General features: G+C 41.4%; 1 protein-coding gene and 1 non-coding gene across 5 annotated transcripts in view; both read left to right on the top strand.

Annotated features, from left to right (window-relative positions):
• The window catches only part of LOC117554438 (transportin-2), a 32,354-nt gene that overhangs the window by 2,702 nt on the left and 14,514 nt on the right, over nt 1–15,138 (top strand). For 2 of the 4 annotated variants that reach the window (XR_004570272.1, XM_034228880.1), the window contains exons 4-23: nt 447–596; nt 855–961; nt 1,766–1,899; nt 2,245–2,326; nt 2,707–2,829; nt 3,265–3,383; nt 3,885–3,945; nt 7,329–7,506; nt 8,108–8,260; nt 9,770–9,995; nt 10,521–10,692; nt 10,803–10,889; nt 11,318–11,425; nt 11,687–11,845; nt 12,234–12,321; nt 13,271–13,369; nt 13,749–13,844; nt 13,941–14,016; nt 14,240–14,339; nt 14,542–14,616. Coding sequence is in view for 3 of the 4 variants with exons in the window: in XM_034228880.1 (XP_034084771.1) it covers nt 447–596; nt 855–961; nt 1,766–1,899; nt 2,245–2,326; nt 2,707–2,829; nt 3,265–3,383; nt 3,885–3,945; nt 7,329–7,506; nt 8,108–8,260; nt 9,770–9,995; nt 10,521–10,692; nt 10,803–10,889; nt 11,318–11,425; nt 11,687–11,845; nt 12,234–12,321; nt 13,271–13,369; nt 13,749–13,844; nt 13,941–14,016; nt 14,240–14,339; nt 14,542–14,616 (2,393 nt within the window). In the remaining variant the exon portion in view is untranslated. Of the gene's footprint in view, nt 1–446; nt 597–854; nt 962–1,739; nt 1,900–2,244; nt 2,327–2,706; nt 2,830–3,264; nt 3,384–3,884; nt 3,946–7,328; nt 7,507–8,107; nt 8,261–9,769; nt 9,996–10,520; nt 10,693–10,802; nt 10,890–11,317; nt 11,426–11,686; nt 11,846–12,233; nt 12,322–13,270; nt 13,370–13,748; nt 14,017–14,239; nt 14,340–14,541; nt 14,617–15,138 lie in introns of those variants that run through there. The other 2 variants (XM_034228881.1, XM_034228879.1) reach the window with 2 other exon arrangements.
• On the top strand, nt 1,948–2,016 carry LOC117554453. Its single transcript, XR_004570273.1, has one exon. It is a non-coding gene; the product is annotated as a small nucleolar RNA SNORD41 (small nucleolar RNA).

Consider the following 15,138-nt stretch of genomic DNA (forward strand, 5'->3'; position numbering starts at 1 on the left):
TGTCTTTAAATTGGTCTTAGAAATGCAACAGAATCTACTTTACACTTGTGTTACAAAACTGATATTGTCTATTTTGCATCTTGACTGGTTATTAGGAGGCACGTGGGGCTTCCGCCCGGCTTAGATCAGTCAAATGTTTGGTTGTTTAGTGTTAGTCGACTAAGTCAATTAGTCATATGGCCGGCAGCCTGGTTGTTAGTATCTGGACATGATGAAACACCCAGCTCATTGATTTACAATGATACCGTATGTTCCTATATTTTCTGATCCATATTTACCAAGGCTCTGCTGACAGCCCAATTCAATATAATAAAAAACAAAATGGGTATTATCAGGGAAAGATATGCAAAATCATAAAAAAAACTTTCAACTTTCTTAAATATAGACACATTTTGTTGATGGGTTGTTAAGCACCCTCAACTTATTTTTGTTTATTTTCTCCGCAGACGAGCCGACTCGCTCTCTGAGCGGTCTGATACTGAAGAACAATGTTAAGGCCCACTACCAGAACTTCCCCCCAACTGTTGCTGAATTCATCAAGCAGGAATGTCTCAACAACATCGGCGACCCCTCGCCGCTCATTCGTGCTACCATTGGTGAGGTTTTTGTTTTGTCTGTGTTTTATTGAAGTGTGATATGAAATTATTTTTGTGGCCTAGCTTCCCTCGACACTCGCACTCCTCCCCTTGCCCTCTGGAGATGATGCATACAAACATTTAAAACATCTGAATGCACATGAAGGGTTTTTGTATTCATACTGTCTGATCCAGAGCTGCTGCAGCCGCTCTACATCCTGTCAATTATAAATTCCTATCTGACGGCTGCCTTCCCCCGTTTCTCTCTCGCTCCTCTAGGCATCCTGATCACTACCATTGCCTCCAAGGGAGAGCTACAAACATGGCCTGAGCTGCTGCCTCAGCTCTGCAACTTGCTCAACTCGGAGGACTACAACACCTGCGAGGTCTGCACCCCCGCTGCTCCGCGGTGTTCTTCCTTTGTTTTTAACCAATGAAAGGCTGGTTGTTAGTATCTGGACATGATGAAAAACCCAGCTCATTGATATACAATGATACCTAATGTTCCTATATTTTCTGATCCAGATTTTCCAATGCTCAGTCTTGTTGCTCAATAGTGATATATTTAATTGAATCTCTGTTCGTTTTTTTATGTGTCAGCTCCTACTTCCAACTCATTTATTTTGTTTTAGTTAAAGGTGGGGTAAGTCATTTGAGAAACCAGCTCGAGTGCCTAGAATTTGGAAATACACAGCTGGAAAAAATCTACCACTTCCTTACAGAGCCCCTCCTCCAACACACACGAACTGCACATGACCAATGAGGGCACAAGATAAGTTTGTGCACAGATGGAAGGCTGACAGGCAGGTAGGCCATCCAGTTACTTTAGCCGGGCCGGCTCAAATGATTGGTCGTGCTTTTTACAGCGCTACGGTTTCCACAGATGACATTTTTTTTTGTCAAAGCACTTAAGATATTCATTGCTATCGGGATGTTATTCCATGGAATATAACAAAGTGTATCTCGAGCCGGTTTCTCAAACTTACCTACCCCACCTAAGTCTGTGAGACATTTATAAATTCCCATTGTGAAAAATAACTATTGACTGAGACAAAGTTTAGCATTTGTGACTTAAATGAATTGTGTTCAGTGCTTTGGTTGTATACTCTGATGCAGTCTCACTCTCTCCTCTGTGTCCCTGTATGTTTGCGTTTGATTTGACAGCCTCTCTGTGTATGTCCGTGTCTCAGGGCTCGTTTGGAGCACTGCAGAAGATCTGCGAGGACTCGTCGGAGCTGCTCGACAGCGACGCTCTGAACAGACCTCTCAACATTATGATCCCCAAATTCCTCCAGTTCTTCAAGCACTGCAGCCCCAAGATTAGGTACAGGAGGGAAAGAGGCTCACTCTGATTGGTGTTTGTCATTATTTTCTGGATGTGATGCATAATATAACGTCTGACTCACAATGAAGGTGTTCGTATTCATACTGTCTGATCCAGATATTACCCTTTTATCACTTTACAAATCACAATGAGGTGCAACGTAACGTTTTTTGTGCCGCATTGTTGCGATCTAACTTTATTTTCAAAAACACAAATTAATAATTTTGTGCTCACACTAAAAGTTGCCCTATGCAAGATGAGGTGTTAGCTTTTTTAAAAAAAAAATGCATTCATACAAGTGACTCAACTGTAATACTGTTTTTATTAATGTCCCTGTCCCTGCAGGTCTCATGCCATCGCCTGTGTGAACCAGTTCATCATCGGCAGAGCCCAGGCCCTAATGGACAACATCGACACATTCATAGAGGTACGCTGAGTGTGACTAAGGTTTACTGTCAAACATTTCAGTTTCACTGTATGACAAATACATACAGGACTGGGATAGCAATGGGAGTAATCTTTCACCTGGGAGAGCCTTTCCATAACAGGCTTTTTACATTTAAACTTGCAGTTGTACTTTTAAGTTTGTATCGCATCTGGACGTGATGAAACACCCAGCTCATTGATATACAATGATACCTAATGTTCCTATATTTTCTGATCCAGATGTGCTAAGGCTCTATGCATAGCTGAAGGTTGATCTGACTGTATTGCTGCGTTTAGTAGAGTTTGCCTCGTTGTTAAACATTTTCTTTCCCTAGTTTTTTTTATTCATCCCAACGTGTTATTTCCCCCCCAAAAAAACAGAGTCTTTTTGCGCTGGCAGCAGATGAGGACTCTGAGGTTCGAAAGAACGTGTGCCGAGCCCTCGTCATGTTGCTGGAGGTCCGCGTCGACCGCCTCATCCCACACATGCACAGCATCATCCAGGTAAGCGTTGGACATTTCCTCAATCAACTGTGTACCTCCATTTAAAATGTCTTTAATGGTATGTTCCCAAAAACACAAAGCAAATCGTTTTTCGCCGCTCTATTACATATAAAGTCAATGCAAGGACACACATTTGCACCAGCAGACATTGGCATATTTTAAGCTGCTGAGAAGTTAAAAGTGTCTCAATGGAATATCATAAGCCGAAATGATCCTACGTTCAAGCTCGCAAAGTGACTCGAGGCAACATTTCCTGTTAACATGGCATAAGTCAGTCTTGTATCTGGACATGATGAAACACCCAGCTCATTGATTTACAATGATACCTTTATGTTCCTATATTTTCTGATCCAGATCTGCCAGGGCTTTGTTCTAGGATGTTACCCAATAGTACACTTTCCGATCTGAAATGCATATTTCTCTCACCCCCTGCAGTACATGCTGCAGAGAACCCAGGACCCTGACGAGAACGTGGCTCTGGAGGCCTGCGAGTTCTGGTTGACTTTGGCTGAGCAGCCCATCTGTAAGGAGAGTCTGTCCGGACACCTGGCGCAGTGAGTAGAACTACTGTTGATGTCGTGTGTGTTCTGTGAAGGCTTGAAACGATATCAACCTTTCATGTCACCATTCCTCTGGCCAAAATAATTGTTGTACAATATTATCCTTAAAGTGACTCGAGGCAACATTTCCTGTTAACATGGCATAAGTCAGTCTTGCATCTGGACATGATGAAACACCCAGCTCATTGATTTACAATGATACCTTATGTTCCTATATTTTCTGATCCAGATCCGCCATCTTAACTCTTAATGTCACTAAAATGAACGGCAATTATTTTCATGATTATAACAATTTGAATTCACAACAATCACCTGAGTGTGTTTCTTTTTTTTGGTATTGTGTTCCATTCTAAACCGCCCATCCCTAGTTTCTCTGTTTTACTGTAGACTCAGTTAAAAAAAGATAGTATAATTAGCCACTTCTTATAAACTTGTACATGAGATTTCTCAGATGTTTTAACCAAGCACGTAATATCCTTTCTCCCGTTGATATAGACTGACGCCTATCCTGGTCAATGGGATGAAGTATTCAGAGATAGACATCATACTATTAAAGGTAAGCTCTCTTTTTATTGTTTTACACAATGCTCATACCGCGGGGTCTTAAAAAGTATTAAAAGTTGATAAATCAATTTAGCGAAAATTAAGGCTATTAAAAAGTATTAAACGGCATTTTCCAAGGTATTAAGAAGGTCCACAGCAACGACAACATGAAACACCCTTTAATTTACTGAAACAACATGTCGGGGAAACCCCCTCACGGTGGCCCCATGCATAGCGTGCCATAAAATGCTGCTTCTTATTTTAAGTTTCGTTGCCTTGCTCCGCTCTGTGGAGAACACGCCGTCCACCGCGGAGAATAATCAGAAGGGTAACCATGCACTGGGTCTTCTAAGCTGCTTTTGGTGTATTTTGTACACTTACAGGCCTGGCATATGTACTACAGCGTTTTCAGCATTTCCAGCGGTCTAGTGTGAACGGACACGTTAATGAATCGAATGCGTGTGAACGGAATACTTTTTTGCGTTTGTGTATGCGTTTTACTGTATGCGTCCTCGTGGGGCCGGGGTCTAAGCCAAACTATATTCCGTCACAGAGATCTGCTATTTTAAAGTAAGGTATATCGACATATCGACCCTAAATATAGTCTATATTAAGAACGAGAAAAGTCTTAACATATATATCGTTTTTTGTAAACATATGACAAATGTGTGAGGGTGTCCAGAGCATCGTCCTATGTGCCGGGCTTAGCCCCGGACAGCCCCAGCCCAATTTAACCCCTGGGTATTTGTGAGGGAGCTCCTATATGGCATTACCCCGCTGAAGCTCACCAAAGTTCAATATAGTTCAAAGTTTTGTCAATTGTTTTGTTTATTGGTCAAATACTGGTTTCTAATGGTTTCTGAGGAGTTTTAATCAAATCAAATCAAGTTTTATTTATATAGCACATTTATAAACGATTTATGGTCGAGCCAAAGTGCTGTACATATAATAAAATTAGCCTACAGTAGAGACACTTTACAGCAAATACAACAGCACAGATTGTTCAGAATATCAGTATGAGAAAAACAACACCCTCTGTCCTTAGACCCTCACATCGTACAAGGAAAAACTTCCAGAGAAAACCCACAGTTTGAGGGGAAAAAATGGGAGAAACCTCAGGGAGAGCAACAGAGGAGGGATCCCTCTCCCAGGACGGACAGACGTGCAATAGATGCCGTGTGTAAATCGAAGAGATAATACATTTTTACAGCATATAGACCGAATGTTAGGAAATGCATGTGTCTGTAATAAGAAGATGAATCCACGAGGATGTCAGCTACAATCCTGAGGAAGCCATCAGGGAAGCAGCATGACGAGACCCAAGGCAGGACCGCAGAGACAGGTTCAGCCACGACCCGAAGTCCACGACTTAATCCAGAACTCAGGATAGAGGATCCAAGACACAGGACTACAGCAAGAGGACCAGCCTCGACTCCGGATCCCGGCGTAGATATAGATACAAAACAAGAAAAAAGATTTGGCTGGGTTAATCGGAACAAGAGAATACACAGACACAGACAGACAGAGAGGGAAAAGGTCATTGGATAAAAGTTATTCTTGATAACCCTCTAGAAAGATCTCATGAACTTCCCCACTCAATCTATCAAGACCCGAGCAGTTCTATTAGAAGTCCAAGGTAAAGGCACAGGCCGGCGCATATCGCTCATGGAATCCCTCACCATGTGAACTCTGACCCCTCAAGTGTACAAGTGAAGAGACACCATGTGTCAGCTCCTTTTAGAATATAATTTCTTCTCTTCTCTGAGAAACAAGGGTATGAAAAGAATAGCCAGGAAGAGAGGCACAACGTGACTACGTAAATGCACTCTCCTAAATATTAAACGAGTAAGAGGTGAATAAACACAAAGCCAGAAATTGAAAAGAAAAGGCACCATCATGCTTCCCCTTAGAATAGGGTGGAAATTATGAAGACCCAAATTATAAAGAGGGGACATGGGATACTAGTGAAGAGGGACAACAGTGAAAAGGCCCAACGTATCCAACGTACTAGCACTCTCCAAAGAGACAGAAAGTCAAAGTATACGCCGAGAGGCACAACGTGACTACGTAAATGCACTCTCCCGTGTAAATTAGTTCAAGGGAAAGGGGGTGAAAAACTAAACTAATCAAAAGAAGGAAGTAGAGAGGCCTAAATGCCCTCTCCTAGATTCAGGAAAGAACTGGGGAACAAACAAGTACAGGAGGAAAGGCCCAACGAGTCAACGTCAACACACTCTCCTAGAATAGTTCAAGGTAAACGAGGTAGGAAGAATATAGTAAGAAACAGCTGAAAAGGCGTCCAAGAACGCTTTCCCTCTAGTCCAGGGTGAAAATGTAGGATAAGAAACAGAGATAGAGAGCACAACAACCTATCTCTTCGTCAGATGCACTCCCCCGCCTGGATAAGCGACTCTGTGCCCCATCCCCCTCTACCGGACCTTAGATCCGCAGAGGGAGAGGGGAGGGACCAACCCCAAGGGGGGGTTTAGGGTTTTAAAAGAAAACCCAGCAGAGATCCAAAAATGGATGAAGAAGTAATTACAAAACGGTTTATAAAACCAAGAGGTTATTCCTCATATTTCTAAAATGTTCTAATCCAATTCAGGGTTATACCAACTCAGCTCCAAGCAACCAGACGTAGCAACCAGTCAGTCTAGTCAGAACCTTCTCTAAGGTCTCCCCGCCCCCAACCTACTATAAAAAACTGAAACCCCATAAAACCCCAATAATATTAATAACATTTAATAATATTAAAAATAGTATCAATTCTGAGGATAACTAAATAAATAAACAAGTTTTACTGGAATGAAAGAGCACAGAGTACAGAAGCAACAAAGCAGCATACTGCATTACACCTGACCTTCACAGAGAGGTTGAAGTTCATGTGGAGAGGAGGCTTCAGTAGTCTGTCTGCACTCTGTTTAGTTGTGCTATCTTACAATCAATATATTAAATGTGAGGTAAAGTGTGTCGCCAATGTAACCGGTTAGAACTCGAAGTTGCGATGAGGTCTTAAAATGTATGGAAAGGGTCTTAAAAGGTATTAAATTTGACTTCAGGATTCCTGCATATACCCTCTCATATACTATCTTATGACCCTATAGTGTTTTTGGATGATTGCTGAGCTACCTCAACATAGAGTTGGACTTTTGAGTCCTTCTTGCATCTGGATATGATGAAACACCCAGCTCATTGACACACGATGATACACTATGTTCCTATATTTTCTGATCCAGATTTGACAAAGCTCTGTGCTACGCTGTTGTATTTCTTCTCCATTTCATTTTCCCATGACTATAATCATTGTAAAAATGATCTATGCTGAAAAAAAGTATAGCATATGTGGCTAAATTAAATCATGATGTTGCTGAAGTAAAGTTGTGTTTTTTTACACAGGGCGATGTGGAGGAGGAGGACGAGGCGGTACCGGATAGCGATCAGGATATCAAGCCCAGATTCCACAAGTCACGCACCGTCACCCTGCAGCACGAAGGAGCAGAGGGTGAGCAGGACAATGACGATGATGACGATGATGACGATGATGACGACGACACGCTGTCTGACTGGAACCTGCGTAAGTGAAGGAGAAATATATTTCCTGAAACTCGCCAACTTGTGAAAAAGGGGCCATTTGCTGATTGACTATGTACATTTTGTCCGAGTTCAGGTCTAAATTCATATCGTTTCCTTTGGCCCAACTACAGTTTTCACTCTTTCAGCACATTGTACATTAACTTCAATTAAAGTAGATTGTTTGGTTTTTCATACAGATTTGCTCAAACTAATTGTAGCATACTCCAACCTAAAAAAAGTAGTTTTTATGTATTGTTTTTATACAAATGGATGCACTTTAAAACTAATGCCCACTGTCTGGATATGATGAAAAACCCAGCTCATTGACACAAGATGATACTTTTTGTTCCTATATTTTCTGATCCAGATATGGCACAACAGTTTCCACTTAGTCCATAATTATTTTCTCTGTAACTTGAACATTTCCATAGTTCAGAACAGGTGGAATGCTTTCCTATGAGAAACTTGTATAAATCTCTTTCAGACCTATAAGGAGTTTAGCAAACAATGCCGTTGATAAAGTTGTTGACATGGAAAACAATATTTGGGGGGCGTTTAAGGGTTAATGGGGAATGATGAAGTAATTTTATTTTTTAATATAGGAAAGTGTTCAGCTGCAGCGCTGGATGTGCTCGCCAATGTGTTCCGTGACGACTTGCTGCCCCACCTCCTGCCGCTGCTGAAAGGCCTCCTCTTCCACCCCGACTGGGTCATCAAGGAGTCTGGCATCCTGGTGTTGGGGGCAATAGCTGAGGGTAAGACTGACAGGACTTGCTTAACGGGCTTTTTCTTCCTGAAACTGTGTCTCAGGCCTTCTTAAAATGTAATAAACTATGAATGTGTCATACTCACTTAACGGGAAGATACTAAGCTAACTGACGATATGACATTTTTTTTACTGAAACAAAACACAAGTCTCACAAGAAGCATCTAAATGAGCCCTGAGCGAAAAAATTGTAACGCACATAACTCTAGGTATAAATCGATCGATATACTTATCGGATCTGCAAGTTGAGATTCCACAGATTCTATAAATATATAAGTATCATCACTGAGCGATCAGAACTCGCGACAGGGGAAGCAAATGCAGACAACACACGACGTAGCTTTAGGTAGCAACAAACGGACATATGCTCACCTTTTACTGTTATTCTGATCAAAAGTTGTGTTCAATGGCATTAAAACGCGGCTGAAGGTTAATCTAATGTGTCTGTGTCACTTTGAAAAAATTATTGATAATCCTTAATCCATTTTTATGTCAAACAGAGTTTTCATATTAGCTGCTAATGATAGCTTCCAGAGTGTATGACAGCTTCCTGTTTTGGCTACGCGTCACTCTCACTCCTTATTTGGTAACGTGTATGTGGAACTTCCCCTCGATTCCATTGGCTCTAGCGGTTAAAAAGAGATCAAAGTCGACCAGGGGGGCCAGAGATGGGACAAATCCACCCAAATGACCTTAGAAGTGAATTTATTTATTTTGAATCTCTAAAAAGGTCAAATTTCACTTGTTTTGCATCAATCTTGATACAGGGTACTTATTATTGTATAGTTTGGATTCCTAAAGCTTTTAGTCTACTATTCAACTACTATTCATTCAAGGGTGGTTTTCACTATAAGTAATGTTTTTTTTTTTACTATGTTCAATCTGAATTTACTTAAAAATAAAAAAATCTAGGTTGATTCTGACTCTTCTACATCCAACTCACAGGTTTATCATCGCTTTGAGAAAAAAGATTATTAATTTACCCCTTTTTTAGAAGTGAAGTTATGGTCATTTGTTCTGGGAATGTCATTTTCGAGCCTGAGACCTGGAAAACAGGCTCTGGGCTTAACAGGTTAAAACATTTGTAACACTGAGTACAAACATGTGATGGTTAGGAGAGCAGCTGTCATCTTGCTGGCTCATTATCTGCTAAATAGTCTCTTGTATCTGGACATGATGAAACACCCAGCTCATTGATTTACGATGATACCTAATGTTCCTATATTTTCTGATCCAGAATTATATAATCTTAGAAAATTCCCAACCACACATGAACAAATGTTTCTATAAATAAACCAGAGGCTCAGGACAAACATGCGGTTGTGGTCCTTTCAAAATTCCAGTAGAGAATAGTCAATATTTGTATTGGCCACTTATCCGAAACGGAACCACTCTTTAATTTAATACATTTCCGTAATGGTAAAATCTCGGCTTATTGTCCTTTTTTAAAAACGCAAATAAAAAATGATCTAATGTGTTGCCCCTCTTCATTCCTCAGGCTGCATGCAGGGCATGGTGGCCTACCTGCCAGAGCTGATCCCTCACCTCATCGCGTGTCTATGCGAGAAAAAGGCCCTGGTGCGCTCCATTGCCTGCTGGACCCTGAGTCGCTACGCACATTGGGTGGTCTCCCAGCCCCCCGACTCCTACCTCAAACCCCTTATGACAGAACTTCTTAAACGCATCCTGGACAGCAACAAGAGGGTGCAGGAGGCCGCTTGCAGGTAAGCAGCTTCCCATTCCCTTTTTCAAATCTCAGCTTACTGATAAACAATGATTTTATTTTTTTATTTTTTTCCATTTGAATAATTCATTTATTTTATATAGGCACCTTTCAAGGCTCTCAATGTCGCCGTACAAACACACAACAAGATTCACAATACATAACACCAGCATAAGAAACATAAACAAGACAATGCAGTATATAAAAAATAACATGAATAAAACGGGATGTGTGATGGATAATGATCAGGGTGGATATGCGAGTGTGAAGAGATATGTTTTGAAAATGCCCACTGTCTGGATATGATGAAAAACCCAGCTCATTGACACAAGATGATACATTTTGTTCCTATATTTTCTGATCCAGATATGGCACAACTTTGTCCATAATTGTTTTCTTTGTAGCTTGAACATTTTCCATAGTCAAGAACAGATGGAACGCTTTCCTATGATACATTTGTATAAATCTCTTTCAGAACTATATTTTTAGATTAAATATTGATGTTTCCCCCTCTCTTTTCTCTTAGTGCGTTTGCCACCCTGGAAGAGGAGGCGTGCACAGAGCTGGTGCCCTACCTGAGCTTCATCCTGGACACACTGGTGTTTGCCTTTGGGAAGTACCAGCACAAGAATCTCCTCATTCTCTACGATGCCATAGGAACCCTGGCAGACTCAGTGGGTCACCACCTCAACCAGCCTGTAAGTGCCCCGAAATCTATACCTGCACCATGCCTTCTTCACCACATGCAGGATCATACATACGTTTCACACTAAGGGAATCTCACATCATACTGTTTTTCCATTTTCAGGAGTACATTCAGAAGTTGATGCCCCCCCTTATTGCCAAGTGGAACGAGCTGAAAGACGAAGACAAGGATCTCTTCCCACTACTAGAGGTGAGAAGTTTGTTTTTTAATATCTATACATGCACTATAGGTGACTTATGTTAAATCCGTCACATTTTCCTGGCCCATGATTAACGACTAATTGGTGATCTTTCATTTTATGTATTGTTTTTATACAAATGGATGCACTTCAAAACTAATGCCCACTGTCTGGATATGATGAAACACCCAGCTCATTGACAAACAATGATACATTTTGTTCCTATATTTTCTGATCCAGATATAAAAGCTTAGTTGTTCATTCTTTGCTTTCTCTGTAACTTTAACATTTTCCATAGTTCAGAACAGACAGAATGCTTTCCTATGAGAAACTTCTCTTTCAGACCAATGAGGAGTTTAACAAATGATGCCTTTGATAAAGTTGGTTGACATAGACATACAACCCCAGACAACATTGTTTATATCTGTATTTCTTCCAGTGTCTGTCTTCAGTAGCCACCGCCCTGCAGAGTGGTTTCCTGCCTTACTGTGAGCCCGTCTATCAGCGCTGTGTCACACTGGTCCAGAAGACTCTAGCTCAAGCTATGGTGAGACTGCAACACACACAAAATTGTTGTGAATTTATTGTATTAAAAAATGTTTTACAAATGGCTGCATTCACCAAAAACAAGCCCAGTACCTGGATATGATGAAACACCCAGCTCATTGACACAAGATGATACTTTTTGTTCCTATATTTTCTGATCCAGATATGCAACATATTATGTTTCGCTAAGTGGGACAGTTGAGTGTCCGCCATTTTAAGTCTGTGCAAACCACACTTCTAATGTTTCTTCCTGTCTGAACAGATGTACAACCAGCATCCAGACCAGTATGAGGCTCCTGATAAGGACTTTATGATCGTGGCCTTGGACCTGCTGAGCGGCCTGGCCGAGGGTTTGGGGGCTAGTGTTGAACAGCTAGTGTCCCGATCAAACATCATGACTCTGCTTTTCCAGTGCATGCAGGTATGAGCCAGTGGTTTCTCTCTTTTTATGAATGGAGAAAAACACTGAATACAAAAATGTGATAGTTAGGAGAGCAGCTGTCATCTTGCTGGCTCAGTATCTGCTAAATAGTCTCTTGCATCTGGACATGATGAAACACCCAGCTCATTGATTTACGATGATACCTAATGTTCCTATATTTTCTGATCCAGATTTATATAATCTTAGAAAATTCCCGACCACACATGAAAAAATGTTTCTATAAATAATAGAGGTAAACCAGAGGCCTTTGACCTGCTGCTGGCCGAGGGTTTGGGGGCTAGTGTTGAATGGAGAAAAAGTCAACCAAAAATGTACAGGAACTTTTATTTATTTTAAGGATAACACTAAAGTGTCTTGTTTGCTGCAGGACACGATGCCCGAGGTGAGGCAAAGCTCCTTCGCTCTGCTGGGGGATCTCACCAAGGCGTGCTTCCTGCATGTTAAGCCCTGCATTGGTGAGTGTTTCATCACAGCACTAACATACACTGCCACTACAATGCCTGTCCTCTACTATCTGGTTATCAGCAGTTATCAGCATTAGGCGCTTTCACACCAAGTACTTTGCCGTACTTAGTTCATCAGAACTCTTTAGTTCTGAAAGATCGCGTTCACACCGGAATAAGTCCCTGAGGGAGGATTAGGCAAATGAAGCCGCTGACGTCACTTATTTTCTGCTTTGGTTTTACTGGCAGGCCGCAAACAATTTCACGGTGTATACTGCCACCGAAGTCCCCGGAGTTGGGGACAAGCTTCTACTGAAGCCTTCCGAGTTGATCGCCAGAACGCCGACATCTCCTCCTCTTCACCGCTTCCACGTTTTATTTTGTGTTGCCATAAGTTAGTCTCTCTCTGTGTGTGTGCTGGGTTAATGCTAATAATGCTAATGCCAGCAAATAAAATGGCGGCTTCATAAAAAAAAAAGTTTTATTGGGCGTGGTTTGCAATCCGCCCAGCCAATCAGAAATGGGAACCTTTTTCTCCCATGAAAGTACCTGTTCTCAAGCAGGGACTGAAAAGATTTTCATGAACTACGTTCTAGTTCTATTTTTTTGGTGTGAATGCAAATTTTCGGAACTATACCGGGAAAAGTACTCCGGTGTGAAAGCGCCTATTGACTGTTTTAATCTCTGTAAAAGCCTTTTATACGAGCACTAAATGTTCCTCCCCAATTTAGTGCTCGCTCGCCACACTGTGATGATCACCTTACAGACATTCGAAATCTGATTAAAACGTGCGGATGACTTTTGAGTCTGAGAAGTGTGTGTAGAGCTTGCTGTTTCAAGGAGGGAGAGAGCAGTTTGTAAATCATACATGAAGTTGTAAAGGCAGAACTTGTGTAGTGTAAAAGTGACCGGATGTCTTTCTGTTCGTATTGTAACCTGTGTGTTCGTGTCCTCCCTCCAGCTGAGTTCATGCCCATCCTGGGACTCAACCTGAACCCAGAGTTTATCTCGGTGTGTAACAACGCCACCTGGGCCATTGGAGAGATCGCCATGCAAATGGGTAAGTGCTTATTGTTAAATAATAAACCCTTTTTGTCTGCTTACTTGAATATAAAGCCCAGTGTCTGGATATGATGAAAAACCCTGTATTGAAAAAAGATGATGCATTTGTTTTAATTTCTGATCCAGATATGCCAAATGATGTTTAGCCAAGTGGCACAGTTGAGTGTTTGCCATTTAAGTCTGTGCAAACCACACTGCCAATGTTTTATCGCTTTGCCATTCATTGTTTTTAGTACATGAAAAATGTCCTTCTCCTCATGACAGAACGTTTCTAAAAGTTGTAATACATTCCACCTCTCGTGGAACGAGAACACATGGGCTCAATGATCAAGTCCACTATATGTCATTTAACCTGTGTTAAATCAATGTTCTTCTAGGTGCAGAGATGCAGCCGTACGTGGGCGTGGTTCTGCCAAACCTGGTGGAGATCATCAACAGACCCAACACACCCAAGACTTTGCTGGAAAACACAGGTACACACAGTTTAGGTTGTATGTACTTCAAATGTTGGGAAGCATTTGAGTGTCAGAGGGAGTTGACGTTAACTTGTGTCGTCTCCGTGTGTGCAGCCATTACCATCGGCAGACTGGGTTACGTCTGTCCCCAGGAGGTGGCGCCACAGCTGCAGCAGTTCATCAGACCATGGTGAGTTTATTGTCATTCTGATGTCATGAAATCACAAGTTTACTGATATTAAAATGAGACACTCTTCACTTTTCTGTTTTGAATCCCAGTAGCCCTTATTGCAATACATTTTTATGAACTTTAATTAATTCAGAAAGGACTTTGGTTTACAGAAGAAAAGGAAGTCATTGGGACAAAATATGGATGAATAAACCTTCCACTTTTGTCCACCCCCCTTTCCCAGGTGCACATCGTTGAGGAATATCCGAGATAACGAGGAGAAGGACTCGGCCTTCAGGGGGATCTGCGTGATGATCGGTGTGAACCCTGCAGGCGTGGTGCAGGTGAGCAGATGTGTAATAAAAGCTGTAGATACTACAGAGGACGTCCAGCTGACTCCTTTCTGGAAATGATGACACACCCAGCTCATTGATTTATAATGATACCTTATGTTCCTATATTTTCTGATCCAGAATCACACTTTACACCCCTGACCCTGTTCATTTGAGCTCTGAATTTACGCTTAACTTCTCTCTCTCTCTCCAGGACTTCATTTTCTTCTGTGACGCTGTGGCCTCCTGGGTCAACCCCAAGGACGACCTGAGAGACATGTTTTATAAGGTGAGAGCCTCGTCATCAGGAGTACCATCACTGTTCCCATCTTTTCACACTCAAGGACCTCATGTTAGAGGATTAATGTTTTCAATGAAATGTTCCTCAATTTAGTGCTCGCTCGCCACACTGTGATGATCACCTTACAGACATTCGAAATCTGATTAAAACGTGCGGATGACATTTGAGTCTGAGAAGTGTGTTTTGAGCTTATTGTTTCGAGTTTTCAGTTTGTAAATAAATAAAACAACTGGTGTATTTTCACATTCAGTTTAATCGCTATTTATTTCATAACAAAGTTAGTTCATTTGTTGCATCCCATGTTTATAGGGGTGTAACTTATTAGTTTGGGAGAGGAAGAAAATGACCATTTGTAGATCAAATACGCACCCCGTTAAGTTGAATTCTTAAAAAAGTTAAACCACTGTCCTTTTAACCTGTTAAGCCCGAGAGGACCCTAATCGGGGTGTGGCGGGTAGTTTTTTTTCACGAAACTGTGTCTCAGGGCTTCTTAATATTTAAAAACATATT

This window comes from Gymnodraco acuticeps, unplaced genomic scaffold (genome assembly GCF_902827175.1).
Source record: "Gymnodraco acuticeps unplaced genomic scaffold, fGymAcu1.1, whole genome shotgun sequence".
Classification (NCBI taxonomy): domain Eukaryota; kingdom Metazoa; phylum Chordata; class Actinopteri; order Perciformes; family Bathydraconidae; genus Gymnodraco; species Gymnodraco acuticeps.